Source organism: Phoxinus phoxinus, assembly GCF_949152265.1.
Source record: "Phoxinus phoxinus genome assembly, chromosome: 20".
Lineage (NCBI taxonomy): Eukaryota > Metazoa > Chordata > Actinopteri > Cypriniformes > Leuciscidae > Phoxinus > Phoxinus phoxinus.
Window position 1 is genome coordinate 12,423,886 of NC_136895.1, and position 18,651 is coordinate 12,442,536.

Genomic DNA, 18,651 nt, shown 5'->3' on the forward strand with positions numbered 1-18,651 from the left:
TGTCTGGACTGCTCCTGGGAAGTTCCCTTCATTTTTTTTTCTTCTCCCCGCTCAAGCATTGCAACACACTGTTATTCTTGTGAGGGCTTGAGGGCTTGTCTCTGGTGGCAGAGGTCTTGGTCTGTTAATTCCTCCGGACACACTGAAGCTCTGCAGGAGCCAGAGACACTGGGGATGATGAACAGTGCATGGATTGAGAGAGACTGAGGAGGAGGAGGGTCAGAGCAGAGGGTATTTTTCCTCCCTCATCAATAATACTGTTGTATGTACATTTATGTGTTTTGTCCACTCATGAGTTCTGCAGAGCAAATCAAAATAACTGATGCTGTCACTCCACTGCCAAGCTCCATTACTGGAGAACATATTTTGCTCCCACTGTTCTGGCATCCATGCTGCATGGCATTTCAAGACATGTTATTTCTCACTTGCTCAACTTTCACTTACTTTCAAAAGAGCCAAAACTTTGGGACACTAAGTTCTCATTTTTTATTCATGCCTCCATATTTTCAAAGGGGACGGGGGAGTCAACACTGTTAGCCCGGATTTTATATCTAATTAACAATTTAATTACAGTACACTTAAATTATTTAATTTTGAATGCATTACTATAAAAATGTAAGTGAATTCTACTACTTTTGTAGACATATTTGAATGTGTGGAAAACTTTAAGTTTAATGGATTAAAATTGTAGAGTTTGTGTACTGACCACGCCCCTTACCCCCACTCGCCACAAGGACACACACACACGTGACGCACGCACACACAGTTGTTTCAAGTCAGGCAAGCAACGCCATTTTCTCTCGTAGTTGAAAAGTGCATGCAAATTCGTAGAGCTGTTGGTAAGTAGTTTAAAACAAATGTTTTAGTCAGGTTTATTGTCTCTATTTTTCACCGATTATTGTTTGAGTTGTGAAAACGTTGTTTTAAGTAATTTTTGACTTCTTTTCACTAGCCCCGCTTGAACTTGAAACACAGGCGAATTTAGCAGACATAGTTTCGTCTGTTCATTTGTTTTTTTCTCTCTCTCTCCATCAAAATGATGTTTGTGAGTAGTGTATAAACATTGTTTTAAACCGTTTGGGACAAAAATATGCCCCATAAAACCATTTTCACTTGAGTGCAGTGAACACGAAGCCCGCTCGATCTCCTGGCGAATTAATCTGACTTTTTTCGTCTATTTAACGTTATTGGTTTGAGTTTTTATTTTATTTTATTGAGGGGCTGTTTGTGAGCAATAACATGCTTTAAACAGGTCGTGACATTTTCACTTGTTAACTAGGTGGTTTTCTCACTCGTGCACGGCGGTCCCATTTTAACCCCTGCATGTTCGACACAGATACAACGAGATTTCCAGTGAGACACGACGACCGACCACAGTTTACTTAATCTGGTGAGTGAATTTAAGCTTAAGTTAGAAAAAAAAAGTACATTTTGCTACGTTTTTAATTTTTTAAATTGAGTATTTCAATAAACATATGTATAAATGAAAATGGGTATTTATGACCACTTCGGTCATAAACTGTGACTGAAATCATGTTGTGGTCATAGATGTGGTGACAGCCAATATTGTTTGCTATGTTTACCTTTATTTAGGTTTATTATGAGTTCAACAGAGTGGTGGGGAAAAATCTCAGAGAGAACTTCTTTGATGCACTTGATCATTACTCTCCAAATCTGATTTTGGCTGAGCTTTTACGCCAGACAAAGGTGGGTTTACTTGTCTACATCAGTCTACCCCCTCTTTTTCCTATTGTAATTTCTCTAATTTCTTCTCCTCTTTCCTCTGGACTTCACTTTCTTTTTCTTTCCATTCTTAAATCTCAAATTTCTTTCTCATGTCCTCTCCACTATACTCTTCCACTTTTCTTGTTTCGTCTTTTTTCCTTTACTCTTCCATTCTCTGCTCTCTCCTTTCCTGTTTGTCATCTTGTCTTACCCTGTTCTTTACTTACCAAAATCTGACAAATTTGGGTGAGCATCCATAACAAACTTCAATATCTCCAATATCTTCCAGACCACCGAGCCAACAGATGTTCGGTCCCTTTGCCTTCGTGGACTGCCGGTCATTTTGGGGGATGACCCTTCTGCATTCTTTAAGACCTGCTCTGTAAGTTTTTAATAGGTTTTAAATGTTACTGTTACCATTAGAGTCCTGTCTGCTACTAATGTTCAGAATAGTTTATCAGTATTTCCCAGACATTTATTTTCAGTATTTTTAATATTTCGGAATATCTGTAATATTGGTTAATGAAATGAAAAACTGAAAATATTTGTCTTCAAATGTGAAATAGGCTCAAAATAAAATATTTATTTCTGCAGTTTAAAGGATTAATTCACCCAGAAATAAAAATGCATTACTCATTCTTTGGTCATTAATTACTCATACCCTCATGTCCTACCAAACCTGTAAGACTTTTGTTCATCTTTCAAACACAAATGAAATCTGAGGGTTTCTGTATGTCCCTTCAGTGACAGTCTACGCAACTACCACTTCCAAGCCCTAGAACGGTTGTAAAGACATCAGTAAAATAATCCATGTGACTCCAGTGGTTTAACCATGCGTCATGGTGCTCTTGTGAATGTGCATTGGAAATATATATTTTGTAAATAACAACATTTTATTATTTTAGTGCACACCAAGCATTCACATTACTTCATAAAATTTTGGTTAAACCACTGGAGTCATATGGATTACTTTAATGAGGTTTTACCTTTATGGATCTTGAAAGTGATAGTTTTGCAGAATGTCAATGAAGGAACAGAAAACTCTCAGATTTCAAAGATATTGAATATCTTTCAAAAATATATTTATTGTGTTCTGAAGATGAACGAAAGTCTTACAGGTTTGGAATGATGTGAGGGTGAGTAATTAATGACTGAATTTATATTTTTGGGTGAACGAAGCCTTTAAGTACAACTGAAAGTAATACCTTTTACTAATGTCTTGATTTTGAAGGACAGTGCTACCATAAATAGATTTATACATTACAAGTATTTGTAGCAAAAGTGCAGTGAATGTGGCTTGGCAGCTAACCATAAAAGCTTGTGCACAACTGGGGCTGAAAGTGTGTAAAATATCCAGTTAATGAAGAAAGTGATAACTTTTTTTTAATGCATTTCAGTGTAGTTTACATTGTATTACATTGTATTGGATATACATTTTAGTTGACAACACAGTATTATCTAACTGTCATTATAATGCCGTGTCAATCTGTTTCTTTGTTAGGATGTCAATGACCAGGACTCGTACCACCAAATTCCAGTGGGAATCCTATGCCTGGATTCAGAAAGTCCACAGCTAGTTTCTGAGTAGACAGTCTTATTACAAAAGTTAGAAACCTCTTAAACTTGAAGGCAAGAAATTATGTTTCTTCACTGTTGTATTTTGAAATGAAAATGTTTCAATTTAAATAAAAAGAGAGAGAAAATTTTCTTAAGTTATTTGCTTGCTTTTTTTTTTAATTTTACTGAAGTTATCAAGTACACATTACTTAATTTTTTTAGGGCAACCAGTTTGCTCACATTTTTTAAGTATACGGGCTAGTACATTGAACTTAAATATACTATGTGTACTAACTGCAAAGTAATTGATATTACAAAGGATTTTAAGTTAAATCAACTTGAATTTTTAAAGTTACCATTACTTAAATATTTTAGGGCAACCAGTTTGCTCACATTTTTTAAGTAGATTCAACTTGTCCGGGCTAACAGTGAAGATGTTGTGGACACAAATGAAGTGTTCCTCCATATGATTATTCGTTTTTGGTAAAACGTTGTCAAAGCGATCCCCGTTCAAATCCCCATTCCTCCGTGAAATTACTAAAAATGCCGTATTATTCATGCCAGGCCAGTAGATGGCGATGTCACTTTGTAAAGAAACACTACGCGCCTATAGACTTAACACGTAATACGCATGCCGCCACTGTTTTCACAAATTCACGTTTTTTGTAATTTACATGGAGACAATAACGGTACAATGTTCAAAAACCCGTCTTCAAAAGTTTGCATTTTTCAAAAACACCATTGTTGTGTAAATGAACAGCCAAAACACACACAAAAAAATCAGTTTTTAGTTAAAAACGGTGTTGTGTAAAGCGGTGTCGTGTCGGTGTTTGATTCCAGTAAATTGTGGAATCAAATTCTTAATTTGTCACCAAGATATCTTGTTTTTTTTTCCCTCGCATGTCATGTGCGGGGCTATAGCCAATTAAAACATGCCAATGATTTAGCTAAAACGAGGGATTTATTAATAAAACTTGGCCACAAATTAAGTCATGGGAATGAATTGTTAATTAGTGGCCACAATATATTTGTATCATTAATATCAACAGGTTTTGTTAAGGTTAGTGCATCTAACCTGATTTAAATGGGTCCTTTTTTCTTTTCTTTTTTTTGGTCAGATGACAAAAACTGGCCTCTGTGTGTTGGTTACACTACACTGATTTTATTAAGTTTACTTAGATATTAATATGATCAAGTTACATAATGTTTTAACCAAATTTGCTTTAATTTAATTCTCCTTTTGCATTCCACAGAAGAAACGGTGAGTAAATGGTAACAGAGTTTTCATTTCCGAACCATTCCTTAAAAGTCCCTCAAGTCAAGAGCTTGACCAGCTAGCAAGTGGGCAGTGTTTTTACACGATAGAAGTTCAACTTATTATTCTCATGCTTGGATGGATGGGAAGGAGAGCAAAGGTTTTTGGTTTTGGCAGGAATCCCAGCTTGGCATGGACCGCTGGTGCTCGAGGTATGTGTGGGTGTCCGTGTGTCCAAGAGTGTCTGCCTCACAGAAAAGGTACAAGTATGCATCTGCGTGCTCCGTAGAGGTTTCCCACACACATTACTGGTAGATGTGGTTGTGCTGTGACTCATTCTCTTTGGCAAGGCGGGATCTCAAGGGACTTCAACTCCCATAGTCCCTTTTTTCTCTGCCTATTTTTACCACAACCATAACAAATGTCCTCTCATTTGCTTTTCCTTTTTCCTTCATATCAAACTGTCACTAGACGTCCATCCATACCAAAACGTCTTTCCGTATCAACTCTTTTGGTTCAGCTCGTCTGACCTCGTACCCCTTCCCCCTCCGTCTTCATTGAGATGTCAGTCATGAACTACATAGACGCTGGGTTTCCAGCTTCTTCACCTGCTGAAGCTTTAGTGTGTGTGCGTGGGTCCTCACACATTCCTCTCCATCTTATGGCTAAAGCCAGGGTCAGGAATGCAAATCGTGCTTGTCACACACACAAACCCTCAAAAGTAATGAAATGGGAACATGCACAACCATAATGTATTTTGTTACACAAGAAAATGGCAAGTCTTTTATTCCGAGAGCCAATCTGTGGTATGAGCGGAATGAATGGAAAGCTTCCAGTAGATTCCATTATTCCCGTTAACTCACCAAACTGCACCAAACCCAATTTGGAAGCTAATGTGTGTGCCGTGTCTCTTTATCTACATTGTTTCAACTCTAGGACAGTGTGCTCACCTCCTGTAGTCTGCTGTTTTCATCTTTTCCTTATTATCTTGTAGTCGATAGTGTTTCTCTTCCACAATTTCTCCTCAATAGTTGTCTGTCTATGGTGCTTCCTGTCTCCGTGGGGCTAATTAAGGATTCACCCATCTAAAACTGAGGAGAACACTGGATTCAGTAGACCCTGAAACTGACCCACTCCTATTTCTCCTGTTAGACATTATCTGACAGAACATGACTAATGTAAACACTGTCTGAATCTGAACTAAATGTGTTAACTATTAACTTTCTAATAGCTCAGAGGAAGTTGCCTTGATGATTATTCACCCCCAGAGTCGAAATATCAAGGAAAATAAAACACGTTTTCAGATTTTGAAGTGAATTAAGAATAGGCTAATCAATCTGGCACGCTAATCGTTTCATTCAAATATAACACGCGAGGGTAGGATGTCACGTCCTCATTTGTCAAATCTTGAGGAAATGTGGAGCAAAGTATTTATAATTTTGTCTTCACAGGGTGAGCAAGGTTAAACATCCAAATTATAGTGGCGTTTCATTTCTGAACAAATTTGTGAACCCATTAACTGAACGGTGTTTTTAACGATATACGGTTGAGCGACTGAAGTCGTCGTCACCTACTGACGTAACGATTTTATCGACGGTCACTTAGTGAATCTTTTTTTAACTGATTAAAAAGAGTCGAATCACTGAAATGAATCGAAATGCGGTGACTTGAAAGGCTGGTTAGCAGAGATTACCTCTTCCTGAGGGGGCGCGCGGCTCTCACTGAGTTTAAGTTGAGGAGATGAGAGAAGCGCCAGTTCATTCACTGTCAGATCCCCTCCACGCGCGCGAGCGAGACCTGTTCAAGTTTGAACCGAATTAGTTTTATATGAGGAGGACACAAAGTGTGGAAGATGCATAAAATGGACTATTTTGGATAAACGTGGACTCTTTATTCTATCATGTTTTTGAATCTAGGATTACCTTTGGATTTAGAATTTATGATTTTTTTTAAATTAAACTCAGAAGCGATGCGGTCAAGGGATGAAGGATCGCTCATGTTTTCTTTTTTGTGTGAAATGATCTCGCGCAATGTTTTGTGACTTTTGAACGGATTAAAAACGAGAATAACTTATTAATAGGAGTATAATTTGAATTCAGACAGTCGTTTTTTAGGGCTTTGAGAGACTTGTGAAGAGTTTATCCTTAGAGAGGTTTGTCTGTGGAAAGGCATGTTCCCTGGCTCCACGCCGGTTGGAGCATCTTTGCGGCTCCGGTCGGGAAGGTTTCGCCTGCGCTGGGACACATTTGGACCACAGGGGAGATGAGAACCGCGCTGATCTACTTTCTCTTCTGCTGCTTCTCTCTGCTTTCAGCAGCCGCTGAGGTAACACCACCTCTGAACACATGTATTCATTGGGGATAGAGGGAGAGCAACACGATGTTTCGCACTAAAGAGAGTGATTACATTATAAATGATAAATGATTGTTCACTGTAAAAAAAAAAAAAAAATTGCTTCCTTAAAATTTTAAGCACAATCAACTTGGATGTTTAAGTCATTTCAACTTAAATTACATTAAACTGACTTAAGAGTTGGATCTTGTGCCTTATAAATTATCATTAAAAAAGTTACAAATGGCTTAACTTATATTGATGCTTAATTTATAAGGTCTGTCACTTCGCAGTTCTTCATTAACTGGTCATAATTAATGGTCATAAACCATTAGTGGTCATAAAATGATCATAAAAGTAACACATATTGTCTAAAATCTACTTTTTAAACACAAGTAGAAATAGCCTATATGTAGGCTTAATATTTGTTGGCTACTCATGTTGGTTACATACAAAAAAATGGTAACACTTTACAGTAAGGTCTCATTTGTTAACATCAGTTAATGCATTAACACACATGAACTAACGATAAGCAATGTATTTATACAGCATTAAATAACCGTTGGTAATGTTAGTTCACTGTGTTAACTGTTAAAAGTTAGCCTATATCTTTTTATCTAAAAAGTGTATTAGTAGCCTAAATGTTGAGAATAACATTAACTAAGATTCATACATGCTGTCGAAGTAACAAATGAAACCTTATTGTAAAGCGTTACCATAAAAATATAGAATTTTCTACAAATATTTTGATATAATGACTTTAAACATTTCAAGTGGTGCAACCGTACAGTAGGCTATTTAAATACGATTTAATAAATAATTTACTAAAGAACTTAAGGGGTTTACTTTGGTCCACAACACGTTTTTCATTCATTTCATTTTGATGTATTTTGGACGGACCATTTTCTTCCACAGGAAGCGCCGATTCCCCGAGAGCTGATCGAGAGACTCTCTAACAGTGACATCCGCAGCATTAGCGACCTCCAGAGGCTCCTGGAGATTGACTTCGTAGGTAAAGTCTAGCTTTTTCCTGATTATTTGTCAAGAGGTGTGGGTAGGCAGAATATGATCTAAAATAAATCCTAAACCTATACCAGCGAGTGGTGATTCATATATGTGACTTGAATCTTGTGAATCTCTTCAAAAGGAAACAAATATTACTTCAGATTCATTCAGTTTTGTTTAGTGGTCCTTTCTGCTGGTTACATCTTTAATGTAGCAGATGGCAACAAGTTTATGAACGAGTCATTGAAACATTCACTCAACCTTCTTGTCAGCTGGTTGCTAAACAAGTTGCAAAATAAGCACTGCTACTAGGAATGTGGGTTGTGTGCTTGATAAATCGGAGAATTGTTGTAGTCCGTGATTCGTTCGAGAATGATTTGTTCAATTAAAAGATTTGTTTCAAAACATGAGTGAAACCCAACCAATGTCAGCACACAAGTGTCAAGGCGCCAAAGTGTTGAGGTGCAATGTTAGGAGAACAAGACTGTGGGAAATATCTATTCAGAGGAGACTCACTCTATCTTTTATTGCACTCAAAGTTTATGGACCTCGCCACGAACGCCTCAGCACATGTTGCCTAGAGACCGCAGTCCCGCTCCTGCACTCATGGCGCCGCATCAGCATTTGAACTTGGTCATTTTGGCAGCACAAACATTCTGGTGTCAAATATGTCCTTTGAAATTATATAGTTACAGTAACTTTTTAAATTCCATCGTATGAAAAAGTAGCTTATTCCCATTCTTGAAGCGTGAGTGATATTTCAGCATGTTTTGTGTATAATTGTAAAAAAAAAAACGCTTTTTAAAAACGTAACGTTTAAATATCTCTGTTTGGCTTACAATGATTGAATGTTCAGTATTCAAAATTCTAACTGACAGTGATGATGTCATTGCAGCATTTGCATACTGCATTGCTATTGGTCTTATTCCTTGCATTTATTTGCATTCTCAATCATCATTTGTCTTTTCTTGCATCTCATCTGCCATTACACTGTAGTGATGCTGTTGATTAGTTATTCCCACAATGAAGACTAGTCGATTTGAATAATATGAAGTTTTGCACATCTCACAAATAATTTTTAAAGTATAGAAATAGTAAAATAGTTTACCCAAAAATAAAAATGTCATCCCTTACTCACCCTCATGTTGTTCCAAACCTGAATGGGTTTCTACTGTTGAACACAAAAGAAGATATTTTAAAGAATGTCGTAATCAAACAGTTGATGGACCACATTGACTTCCATAAATACCATGGAAGTCAATCAACTGTTTGATTACGACATTCTTTAAAATATCTTCTTTTGTGTTCAACAGTATAAGAAACTAATACAGGTTTGGAACAACATGAGGGTTAGTAAATCATTTGTGGGTGAACTATCCCTTTAAGGAAGCCTAGCATAAATTTCAGATCATCTGACCCAAAATGGGAGCTTTTTCAATGGCAAAGATTTAATGGCGAAGACCAAACCGAAAGGGTTAAAATACCCACAACGCCTCATATATAAACTTCCAGCGCATCTAATGAGGAAATGCTGCAGCCGTAACGATATGAGCCTCGGATTTGATTCGGCCCATAAGCGCTGTAATTGAAATGCAAACAGCTGCGTCTGTGTGGCTGGTGCCTGAGGGAGGTCAAGAGACTCTCTCCATTATACTGTTGTCATGCTGCCTTTATGAGTTGAGTGCGGCTGAATGCCAGCGCTGCTGTAATGTATTATTCATGTCGAATTCCTCAGTTTTTGTGTGCATCTCTGCGTGTGAGTGTGTGTCCGTGTGTTCGGGAGAGAAAAGAGGCTGAAGCTCAAGTAGTGTTTGCGTTTGTGGGGTCTGTTGCTCCGCTAACGACTGTGTGAAAAGCCGAGCGGGTCGGTCGGCCACGGTGCTCAAGCCTGAATTAAAAGCGCCCTCCTCCTCCATTGGGCCGGTTTCCGGGGGCAACAACAGGGGCATCTCTGCCCCCCCGTCGTCCCGCTGTAAGGCTGAATGGCTCTGCGGATCCGTAGAACAGCATGATTAAATACTGCGCACTTTGCTCAGGCTAACCAACCAGACGTCCTTAAAGCATTTGAAATGACACAATCCTTTCCGAACGTCTTATTGTTGAGTCTAGGTTTTTCTCGGTGTGTCCTCAGGCGGTGCATATATTTGCTTTGTGTGAAGTTTTTCGAATGAAGTGTGTGCAGGTTGGCGGACACCTTTTATTCTTTAGTAATCAGACCGGGTTTTCTTCATTTCTCTCCATCGGGCTGGCGGAGGCGGGGTTCACAAAGAGGTTCAAGGGCACTCTTTCTTCACAATAGTGAGGGAGGGATTGTGCATCGGATGGTTGCTTGTTCTACATGCCAAAATATGTTGCTTAAACACTGTTGACTTTGTGCTTCGTTGACTTCTTTTGCAGAGAATGAGGTGCTGGAGGACGTTAAGCAGGGCCACCATAAGGAGCATCTGTATGACAGCAGACACCTCAAGAGTTCACACGCACACTCAAGACGCAAGAGGAGCATTGGTAAAACACAGACACACACACACATGCTCACGTTGCAAAGCTCCTGTGGTTGTTCTGTGTGTTTACGGGCTATTGTGTGTTTAGAGGAGGCAGTGCCAGCCGTCTGTAAGACTCGCACAGTGATCTACGAGATCCCACGCAGTCAGGTGGATCCCACGGCTGCCAACTTCCTGATCTGGCCTCCGTGTGTCGAGGTGAGGCGATGCTCAGGCTGCTGCAACACCAGCAACATGCGCTGCCACCCATCCAAAAAACACTACAGGACTGTGAAGGTGAGAAAACACACATCTTTCCCCCTATACAGTAGCTATATAATGCGCGTGCACTCTAAAAAATTAAAAAATGTAACCCAACGGCTGGGTTTGTCCATATTTTACCCAAAATTGGGTTGAAACAACCCAGCATTTTTTAGAGTGTGTGTAAACATGCTATATGTATATATATTTTTGAAATGTAATTATTTAATCATTATTTTTTTTTAATCAAAATATACATTTTTATATATACAAATATTTATATATTTTTTATAATTATTGTAAATAGTTTGGCAAATTAAATTTGTTTTATAAATATTTTTTTTATATATATACATGTTTTATATATCACGAATATAAGATCTTATTATATAAAATTAGTTTTATCATAAAATAGAAATATTTATAATTTATTTATTAAAAATATATTTATAATTTATATTTTAAATATTTAAATTATGATTCAATTATAATTATGATTCAATTATAATTATTTTAAATAATTTGGCAAATAAAAATGTTCAATGTATATAGGCCTATATAAATATAATATATTATTTTATATTTTATATTTATTAATTATCTAATTCAAATTATATATATATATTATTTATTTATACATTGTTATATATTATTACATTTTATGCACATAGATCATAGATTAAACATATTATAAATTAATATTAAATTATAATTATTTTAAATAATTGTACAAATATTTTTCATAATAATAAATATATAATCATATAAAAATCTGCAGTCAAAAGTCTTAATATGAAATATAAAATCGTAATATGAACTCAGGTGTTTTTCTTCCAAGACCAAGTTATCTGAGTTATGACATCCACATGACCATTTTTCCTGCATATGAAAATTTTTCTCATTTCTGCATTTTTGTAGGAACTGTAGGTGAAAGTTAATTGAAACAACTCCCTTCTTTCTCCTCGTCTAAGCACATTAATATCGGAAATGCGTTTTCATTGATGCAAATCTCCTGCGCACTAGGCCGTGACAGTGTTTGCCACTTGCCAGGCTCATTTTCACCATGCAAAGCTTTTCACATTTCTCAGATTTAAATGTAACAAGAGCGAGGCGTAGGACGTGCCAAAAGGGAGGACAGTGTCAATGAGAATTTCAGGGCCGCTGAACACACTGAAAGAGTTTCAGGCCAGACTTCCGCGGCTGGTTAACGAATAGCCCTAACCTTGAGTTAACCGCTGCAAATATCTTTCTGTTACTCCGCGGCTGTGGGGTGTGTTCCGTTCCATTTATCTCGCCAGCAATGTGTGTGAGTGTTCAGACCTGAATAAAGTATTGTATAAATGGGCCTGCAGGGCAGCTGAGTTGGCAGGGAGGGAAGGAGTCTGTCAGTATGATATGAGGTGTGTGTGTGTGTTTAGAAAGAGAGGTTTGAGGCGGCTCATCTGCGTTACAGGAAACCGACCGAGTCACATTTAGCTCTCGCCTTATCTCACCTCTGGAAAAGCAGAGGAAAAAACACACTGTTGATAGGGTTATGAGTGTGTGCGTGCAACTCAGGATGTTCCCACACTCTCTCTCTCTCTCTCTCTCTCTCTCTCAGGTGGCCAAGGTGGAGTACGTACGCAGGAGGCCAAAGCTTCGGGAGGTGCAGGTGCAGCTGGAGGATCATCTCGAGTGCGTGTGCACGTCCAAACATCACTCAGAGTCCCGCATACACACAGGTACGCAAACACCGCCGCCCTTAAAGGTGCAGTACACGATTTATGATAAACACTGTTGATATTTGAAATCAACCCAAACAAATAAACCCCTCCCTTTATTGCTCCACCCACAAAATGCACAATGAGTAGATGTCTACAGCTGAAGCCAAGCAAAATAATGCGAAGATGACGAACAAACAAAAAATGTACATACAGTACACAAAGAGTATTGAAAGCAAACAATTACACTCAAAACTGTCCTGTTACTATAGCTAGCATTACCAAAAACGCATATCTTGGTTCTATGAAACAGCAAAACCAATGTTATTCATGTATGGAGCAGAAACAACGCAACCTTGCATCTGTTTTCAGGCCTTCCTGAAATATTTCCTGGAAATATTTTCTAATATTACGGCGGGTCCTTAAGCTTATAAACCTTTTTTTCCAGTGATAGTCCTCTGAGCTTTTCTCTTTTTGTAGTGTCTCTCAGGCATCTCTCTTTCTACAGTCTTTCTTCAAATCTTCCTCTTGCTTTCTCTCTCTCTCTCTCTCTCTCTCTCTCTCTCTCTCTCTCTCTCTCTCTCTCTCTCTCTCTCTCTCTCTCTCTCTCTCTCTCTCTCTCTCTCATTGGCTACAAGTTTGTTGTGGTGCTCTGTCCAATCTACTTTCAACAGCGCTTCTCAGAAATCGCGTACTGTACCTTTAAACCCACTCCGTCTTTTTAATCATTTGCTTTCCCACACCTTGCTTTATTTTTCCCTCTCCGCCCTTTTTTCCTGCCTTGTCGTTTCCCTTCGTTCCTCCGCTCAAAGGCAAAAGCTAAAAAAAGAAGTGGAAATGGAAAATAAGATAAACTGTCCGAAAGCGGCAGTTAAGATTTACAGACTCTATATTTAGACTAATGGTCAGTAAGATGAAAGCCAAGTGGACTTATTGGTCAAGGTCGAGAGTAAGAGCAGTCTAGACAAGACAAGTAAGAAAGATGAGGAACAAATAAATAAATTACACCAAATAAAACAAGCGGCCATAATTAAATAAAGACAAATAAACTTGGAGGAAGAAAAAATAAGAACAAAGAAACAAAATACTATTTTTTTCATCCATTGCACACTTCACTCACAGACATCCATTGTAAGCAGCTTTTCTTTTTTTTTTTTTAGTTCAACAGGTGCGCTGTCAAAACCTAACAAAGTCTTTTCTCCACAGCAGATATAAGGTGAGCGTGGCTCTGGATAAAAGAAAGCAGAGAAGGAGGGCCATCGCATCCAATCAGATAACTCGGACTGCACGACAGCCATTGAGTGATATCATCTGAAGAGACGAGGCGGATGTGAACTGTTCAACAATGAGCGAATCAGGGCGGCCTTTTTGGCTTACTGTGGACTTTTGATGCACCTTTAGAAGCGACCCGGAGAGAGACTTTGGATTAAAACCCTGAGGGAACAAAGCACAACAAACTAGAGACTGCAATGACAGAGACTCGCAGAGAACTGAAAATGAACTTTGACGTCGAAGTACTGACTCCACGACCTTTTAAAGGAGCATCTATCACAACTTTATTTGTGTATCAAAATGTATTTCTCCAGCAAATATCTGTATCATCTTATTTTTGTATAACTGCCAGTTTTCTATCAACACTGATCTTCTCTTGTCTTATATATGCCGTAGAATGAACGAGTACAACAAAACACAATCTACAGTAACTGATACTAATAAAGTGAATACATTTTATGACGTTTTCTGACAGACAAAGATTAATATGTCTCAAAGATGAGTATGATTATGTGCATTCATAACATTGTGATAAATCTTCTCTCTTCAGTGTTGATCTGGAACCAAATGCAACCACATCAAAACCATGGGTGACAAGCCATTTTTAAGTCTACTTTAAATATGTCCTACAGATGATATTATTGAGATTAATGCAACCACAATATTTACTATTTTCGGAAACTTTGGATTTTGATAAATAAGCTAATTGATATTTATTATCACACATGGTTGTAATCATGAATGTTACATGTTTAATGTCCTTTCTACGTATTTTGACAACAACTACATTTCCCATAATAGTCGGTGGCGTCAGGAGAATGATAAAATCCATAAATTACACATAAGCGCTAAAAAAAATATTTCATTTTATTCTGACTAAATTACTTGAACCAACACCAAGGGGACAAAGCGTCACGGCAGGTGGCCCCGCCCCCTCGACATCTTATTGGACCAAAAGTAGCACTTTTCATGTTAAACATCAAACATGAGAAGATACTTGATTGTAAAAGGTTTACAATCGGATATTATATCGCAAATCCCTCGAGTTTCACAAGGAAAACAATAAGAAAAACCTGCATTGGAATGAAGTATCTATGGTTATGAATATACGAGGTAGGCAATGTGTAGTTTTACCTCTTCAGCTGCATCGCGTTGCGAGAGAGAGTCTGATTGGCTTCTTGATTGCGTCGGGTCACGCCCCATTTTCACTTTCACGTCGCGCCAGTATCAAGGGGGTAATCCATCCGCCGGAAGCTGAAGCCTCCCCGGGGGCCGCCATTGTAGCAGAACATCACCTGCTGTTAGCATCCCATTGACTCCCATTCATTTTTGCGTCACTTTGACAGCGAATAACTTTACATCTGAGGCGTTTAAAGACTCAATTTGTCCATTATTTATTTCTAAAGAAACACTACAATGTATAAAAGACTCCATTACTTTGTATCTTACGTTATGGCCCCGTAGAAGCCGTTTTTGTAAAAATAGGCTAACGATTGTGTCATAACCACGCGACAGCCGAGAAATTACCGTATAGACAGGCGGAGAAGCTCGCAAGCAATCGGGGGGACGTTGCCTGCGCAGTACGCCTGGCAATCAGGAAGTGCTTCAAATGGGCTTCACTTTTCTCCGTTGAAATCTGTGTTGCTGTATGTATTATATACTGTCTATGGCCAGTATGAACTTTCCTGGAGGATTTGAAGGTATCTAAGTTCTGATTGGCTTATTTCGTGCAGCTCTCTTTCTCTAATATGACGATAATTGAGATGATGGAAGCTGCTCTGTCAGGTTCTGGCATATCCAAAGCAAACATCAGCCACACAAACACACACATTCATATCCAAACCACTAAACCAAACTGTGCCCTGACTGGTCGCCCAGTCCCTGTCTGGCTGCTCCAGAAACTTTGATGGGGCTCCTGGAATTGGCTTGTGCTGAAACCCAGCGTTGTTTCAAAATGAAAGCTAATTATAATTGCCAGTTACTGTCACAGACCTAGCGTTCATACACACAGCTCTTGTAGACAGTGGTTAGCTGAGAGACACGGTCAGAATAACGTCATGTGATGGTTGCGATTTTGTTGTTACGTAACAAGTAGGCTTATTACCCACAAATGCTGTTACAATTTGGTTTGAGGATTTAAACATGCTTTCTTTACTTCAAACCACCAGCTTGCTCAGCTTTGAAGTCACAATAGATACAATGTGAGTCATTAGTGTGACTTTGTTGTGATAGTAACTACAAGTCTGTGATGAGCATGTGTGGGTGTGCTTTATAGTACTTATACCAACACGTACACTTTCTGTACTGATGAATTATAAATGGACTATTTTAACCATTATGCATGTACTGTATTTTTGCGTATTTGTATATCATGCTATTATCTTAGCAACATGCCAGTTTTAAAGTTGGCATGTAACAGAAATTGTGATAGGCTAATCTTGTCTTCCCTATTGTGACGTATATATATGTGAATTGGCTTCTGGAACAAGAACAAAATGGAAAATGTCCATTTTAATTTCATGGATTTCATTTTTAGTCGAGTTTCCCATGCGTTTCTTGTGAGGAGCACAAGTTGTTCTGCCTGTGTATCTTTTAAAAAGAGAGGCAGATCCCTAGGTTTTGAAAAGTCTGAGCTCATTTAGCCATAAAGTGAGAAAAAGCAGGACAAGAGAGATCTGTTTCACGCAATTGAAGTTGAAGTACAGAAGCTTAATTCAGCTGTTAAAACTCTGTCATGTGTGGAAATCAGGTTTATTGCCGTTAATAGTGTAAATTACAGAATGGCCTTTTCCGGACTGTCTGATGGATTCGGGTTTCTGACCTCAGATGGAAGCAAACAAAGGAAAGGATACAGGGAATTTGTTTCTCAGACTCACATTTCAACCCATTTTCTTTCTTTCATTCTCATTTTCCCTCTCTCTTCTGAAAGCTTTCTTGTGAGCACAATAAACAACCACTTCATTTGTTTTATCCTTACATCAGCAACTGACATCTTTTGATATCGTAGAGAAAGTATTTCTCCTCCGGGGTAGAACTGAATATAGTCGCTATAACACAACGTGATTGTTCTTGAGAAAATGGCTTTTGTTTCACAAAGTGTTGATCTGATATGATAGATCCAACGCTGTGAATCCAGGCCTCTAGGCAGGTATGTCCATTTCCTGTTTTAAGCTTTCTGACTGAAGGGCTACAAGTAATCTCACATATTTTGTCACAACATATCTGACATTGATTCAACAGTGTACTCTACTCTACAGTAACTGCAGTCATACTAAAGCAAGAAGCCACTCAAAGTCATGCTTTACAGTGATTTTACCACAGTAATGTGGTAACAATAGCTAAAAGCCATTTTAACTGTGGTAAAATCACTGTACTTTACGCCACAGGGTGTTCTGGGTGTTTTCAAGAGCATGGCTTGGTGGTTGTCTGTGGTTGTTATAGTCAAAAGCAATCAAGTGTCTTAAATTCTAGCCTCTAAACAGGGCTTGACATTAAAACATTTTTCCTCACTAGCCACTGTGGCTTGTGGTTTTCTAAAGTAAATAGCCACTCAGCATTTTCACTGGCCTCAAATTTTGACATCGATACCATGAGGAAAAACGGCCATATATATATTTTTTATATTATCTGAGGTATATTAGACTGCGGTCACTTTAAGACCTAAAGCACAGATCCATTATACTGTTACACATGCGTTTTTCTTTCTCAACTGTTTTTACTAAAAACATAACTGACTGTGTTCACGTAAATACTCGCCAAGACCGGTATTATGACATTATTTTGTGTGTATTTGACTGTTTAAGTGCAATAAGCAGCTAAAAAGAACTCAATTTAGTTCTGAGAGGCGGCTTTATGTGCACGTACTTTGGGTCTGAGCATAAAATCTGAAGGAATGAGTAAAATTATGCACAATATGTGCAATCTCACATCGAAATTCAAGCCCTGTAACACCAACAATATTCATACAGAGCAAATTAAAACGAGTGAGTGAATGGAGGCGGGTTTGTGTGTCAACTCGCTGTCGGAGAGATCATGAGAGCGAGAAAGCACAGCTGGTATCGTATTTCTGTGGAAAATATGTATTCGAAGCATTTCAGATATTGCAGTAGTATCGATATCGAAAAATCGCTATTTTTGACAACACTACATTGGACTTCCATCGGCTGTTGGCGGGTGTTAATGTCAAGCCCTGTTTCTAAATATGGCTTCAGGACTTCCTCCGGTGCATGTCTTGGAGATTTTCTTCGCCAATGGTGGCGAATTCGTGGCAGATTCTTATGTATTCGTACAATGTTTATGTACAATCTGGTTAGATTTAGGGGCCTTCATGTTGATGTTTTACCTACAATATGTACTATATGTTTTTGTACGAAACAGATCATAAGAATTCATACAAAATCGTCAATTTGCGTACGAATTTGAGATCAGATTGGAAGATGCAGCCAATAGTGGAAGAGTATGAATTTATACGAAGTCACCAAAGTGGAAGTGTAAACTGACAGCAGTGCTGCGTCTAGTTCTTCGATGCCTTAGGTCTGCATATGGAGGATTAGTCCAGCTGTGACATTCTACTTTGAGGAACAGGACAGGTTAATACTCTCGAGGGGGAGGGATGGAGGATTTGATCCGAGATGAGAGAGAATGTGTGTGTGGTGATAGAGGAGCTACTGAGGCTCAATCAGAGCGACAATGAGGAGAAGTAGAGACATGCAGGTCCGGAACAAAAGGATGGATGAGGTGCAGAGCCAGGGGAAAAGAGAGCGAGGTAGATGAGTTGGGTGGGGGGATCTGGGTTAAACTGGCTGATCACTATCAGCTAAATGGTCGGTCTTCAACAGCATTCATCCATCCGTCAATCCGTCCCTCGCACACACACAATGTGTCTCATCCCCGAGCCCCCCCATGGAACTCCCACTTTGTCTCTGTTAGACGCTGAGACAAAAGAAGGGAGGGCGAGAGAGCCGAAAAGAAGGAGAGAGCGATAAAAGGAACTGATAAGAGGATGTGTTGTGGATGCTAAGTGCTTTTTGATGAACTCTCTACTTGCGCTCGTCAGTCACTCAAA

The 18,651-nt window shown here is 38.6% G+C and overlaps 1 protein-coding gene and 1 long non-coding RNA gene across 3 annotated transcripts; both read left to right on the plus strand.

Annotated features, from left to right (window-relative positions):
- Positions 1–789: 789 nt before the first annotated feature.
- LOC306988878 lies at positions 790–3,696 on the plus strand. Its single transcript, XR_013795510.1, has 5 exons — positions 790–839; positions 1,280–1,390; positions 1,594–1,707; positions 2,015–2,107; positions 3,227–3,696. It is a non-coding gene; the product is annotated as an uncharacterized lncRNA (long non-coding RNA).
- A 2,564-nt stretch (positions 3,697–6,260) lies between these two features.
- On the plus strand, positions 6,261–16,005 carry pdgfaa (platelet-derived growth factor alpha polypeptide a). 2 transcript variants are annotated; one of them, XM_079593756.1, is made up of 6 exons: positions 6,261–6,862; positions 7,784–7,880; positions 10,271–10,378; positions 10,463–10,650; positions 12,215–12,335; positions 13,521–16,005. In XM_079593756.1, the coding sequence occupies exons 1-6, from the start codon at positions 6,800–6,802 to the stop codon at positions 13,532–13,534; spliced, it is 591 nt and encodes a 196-aa protein (XP_079449882.1). In that variant the 5' UTR covers positions 6,261–6,799; the 3' UTR covers positions 13,535–16,005. The 2 variants fall into 2 exon arrangements, with proteins under 2 accessions (XP_079449882.1, XP_079449883.1); XM_079593757.1 differs by having other exon boundaries at positions 6,634–6,862; positions 13,524–14,044.
- The last annotated feature ends 2,646 nt before the right edge of the window (positions 16,006–18,651 follow it).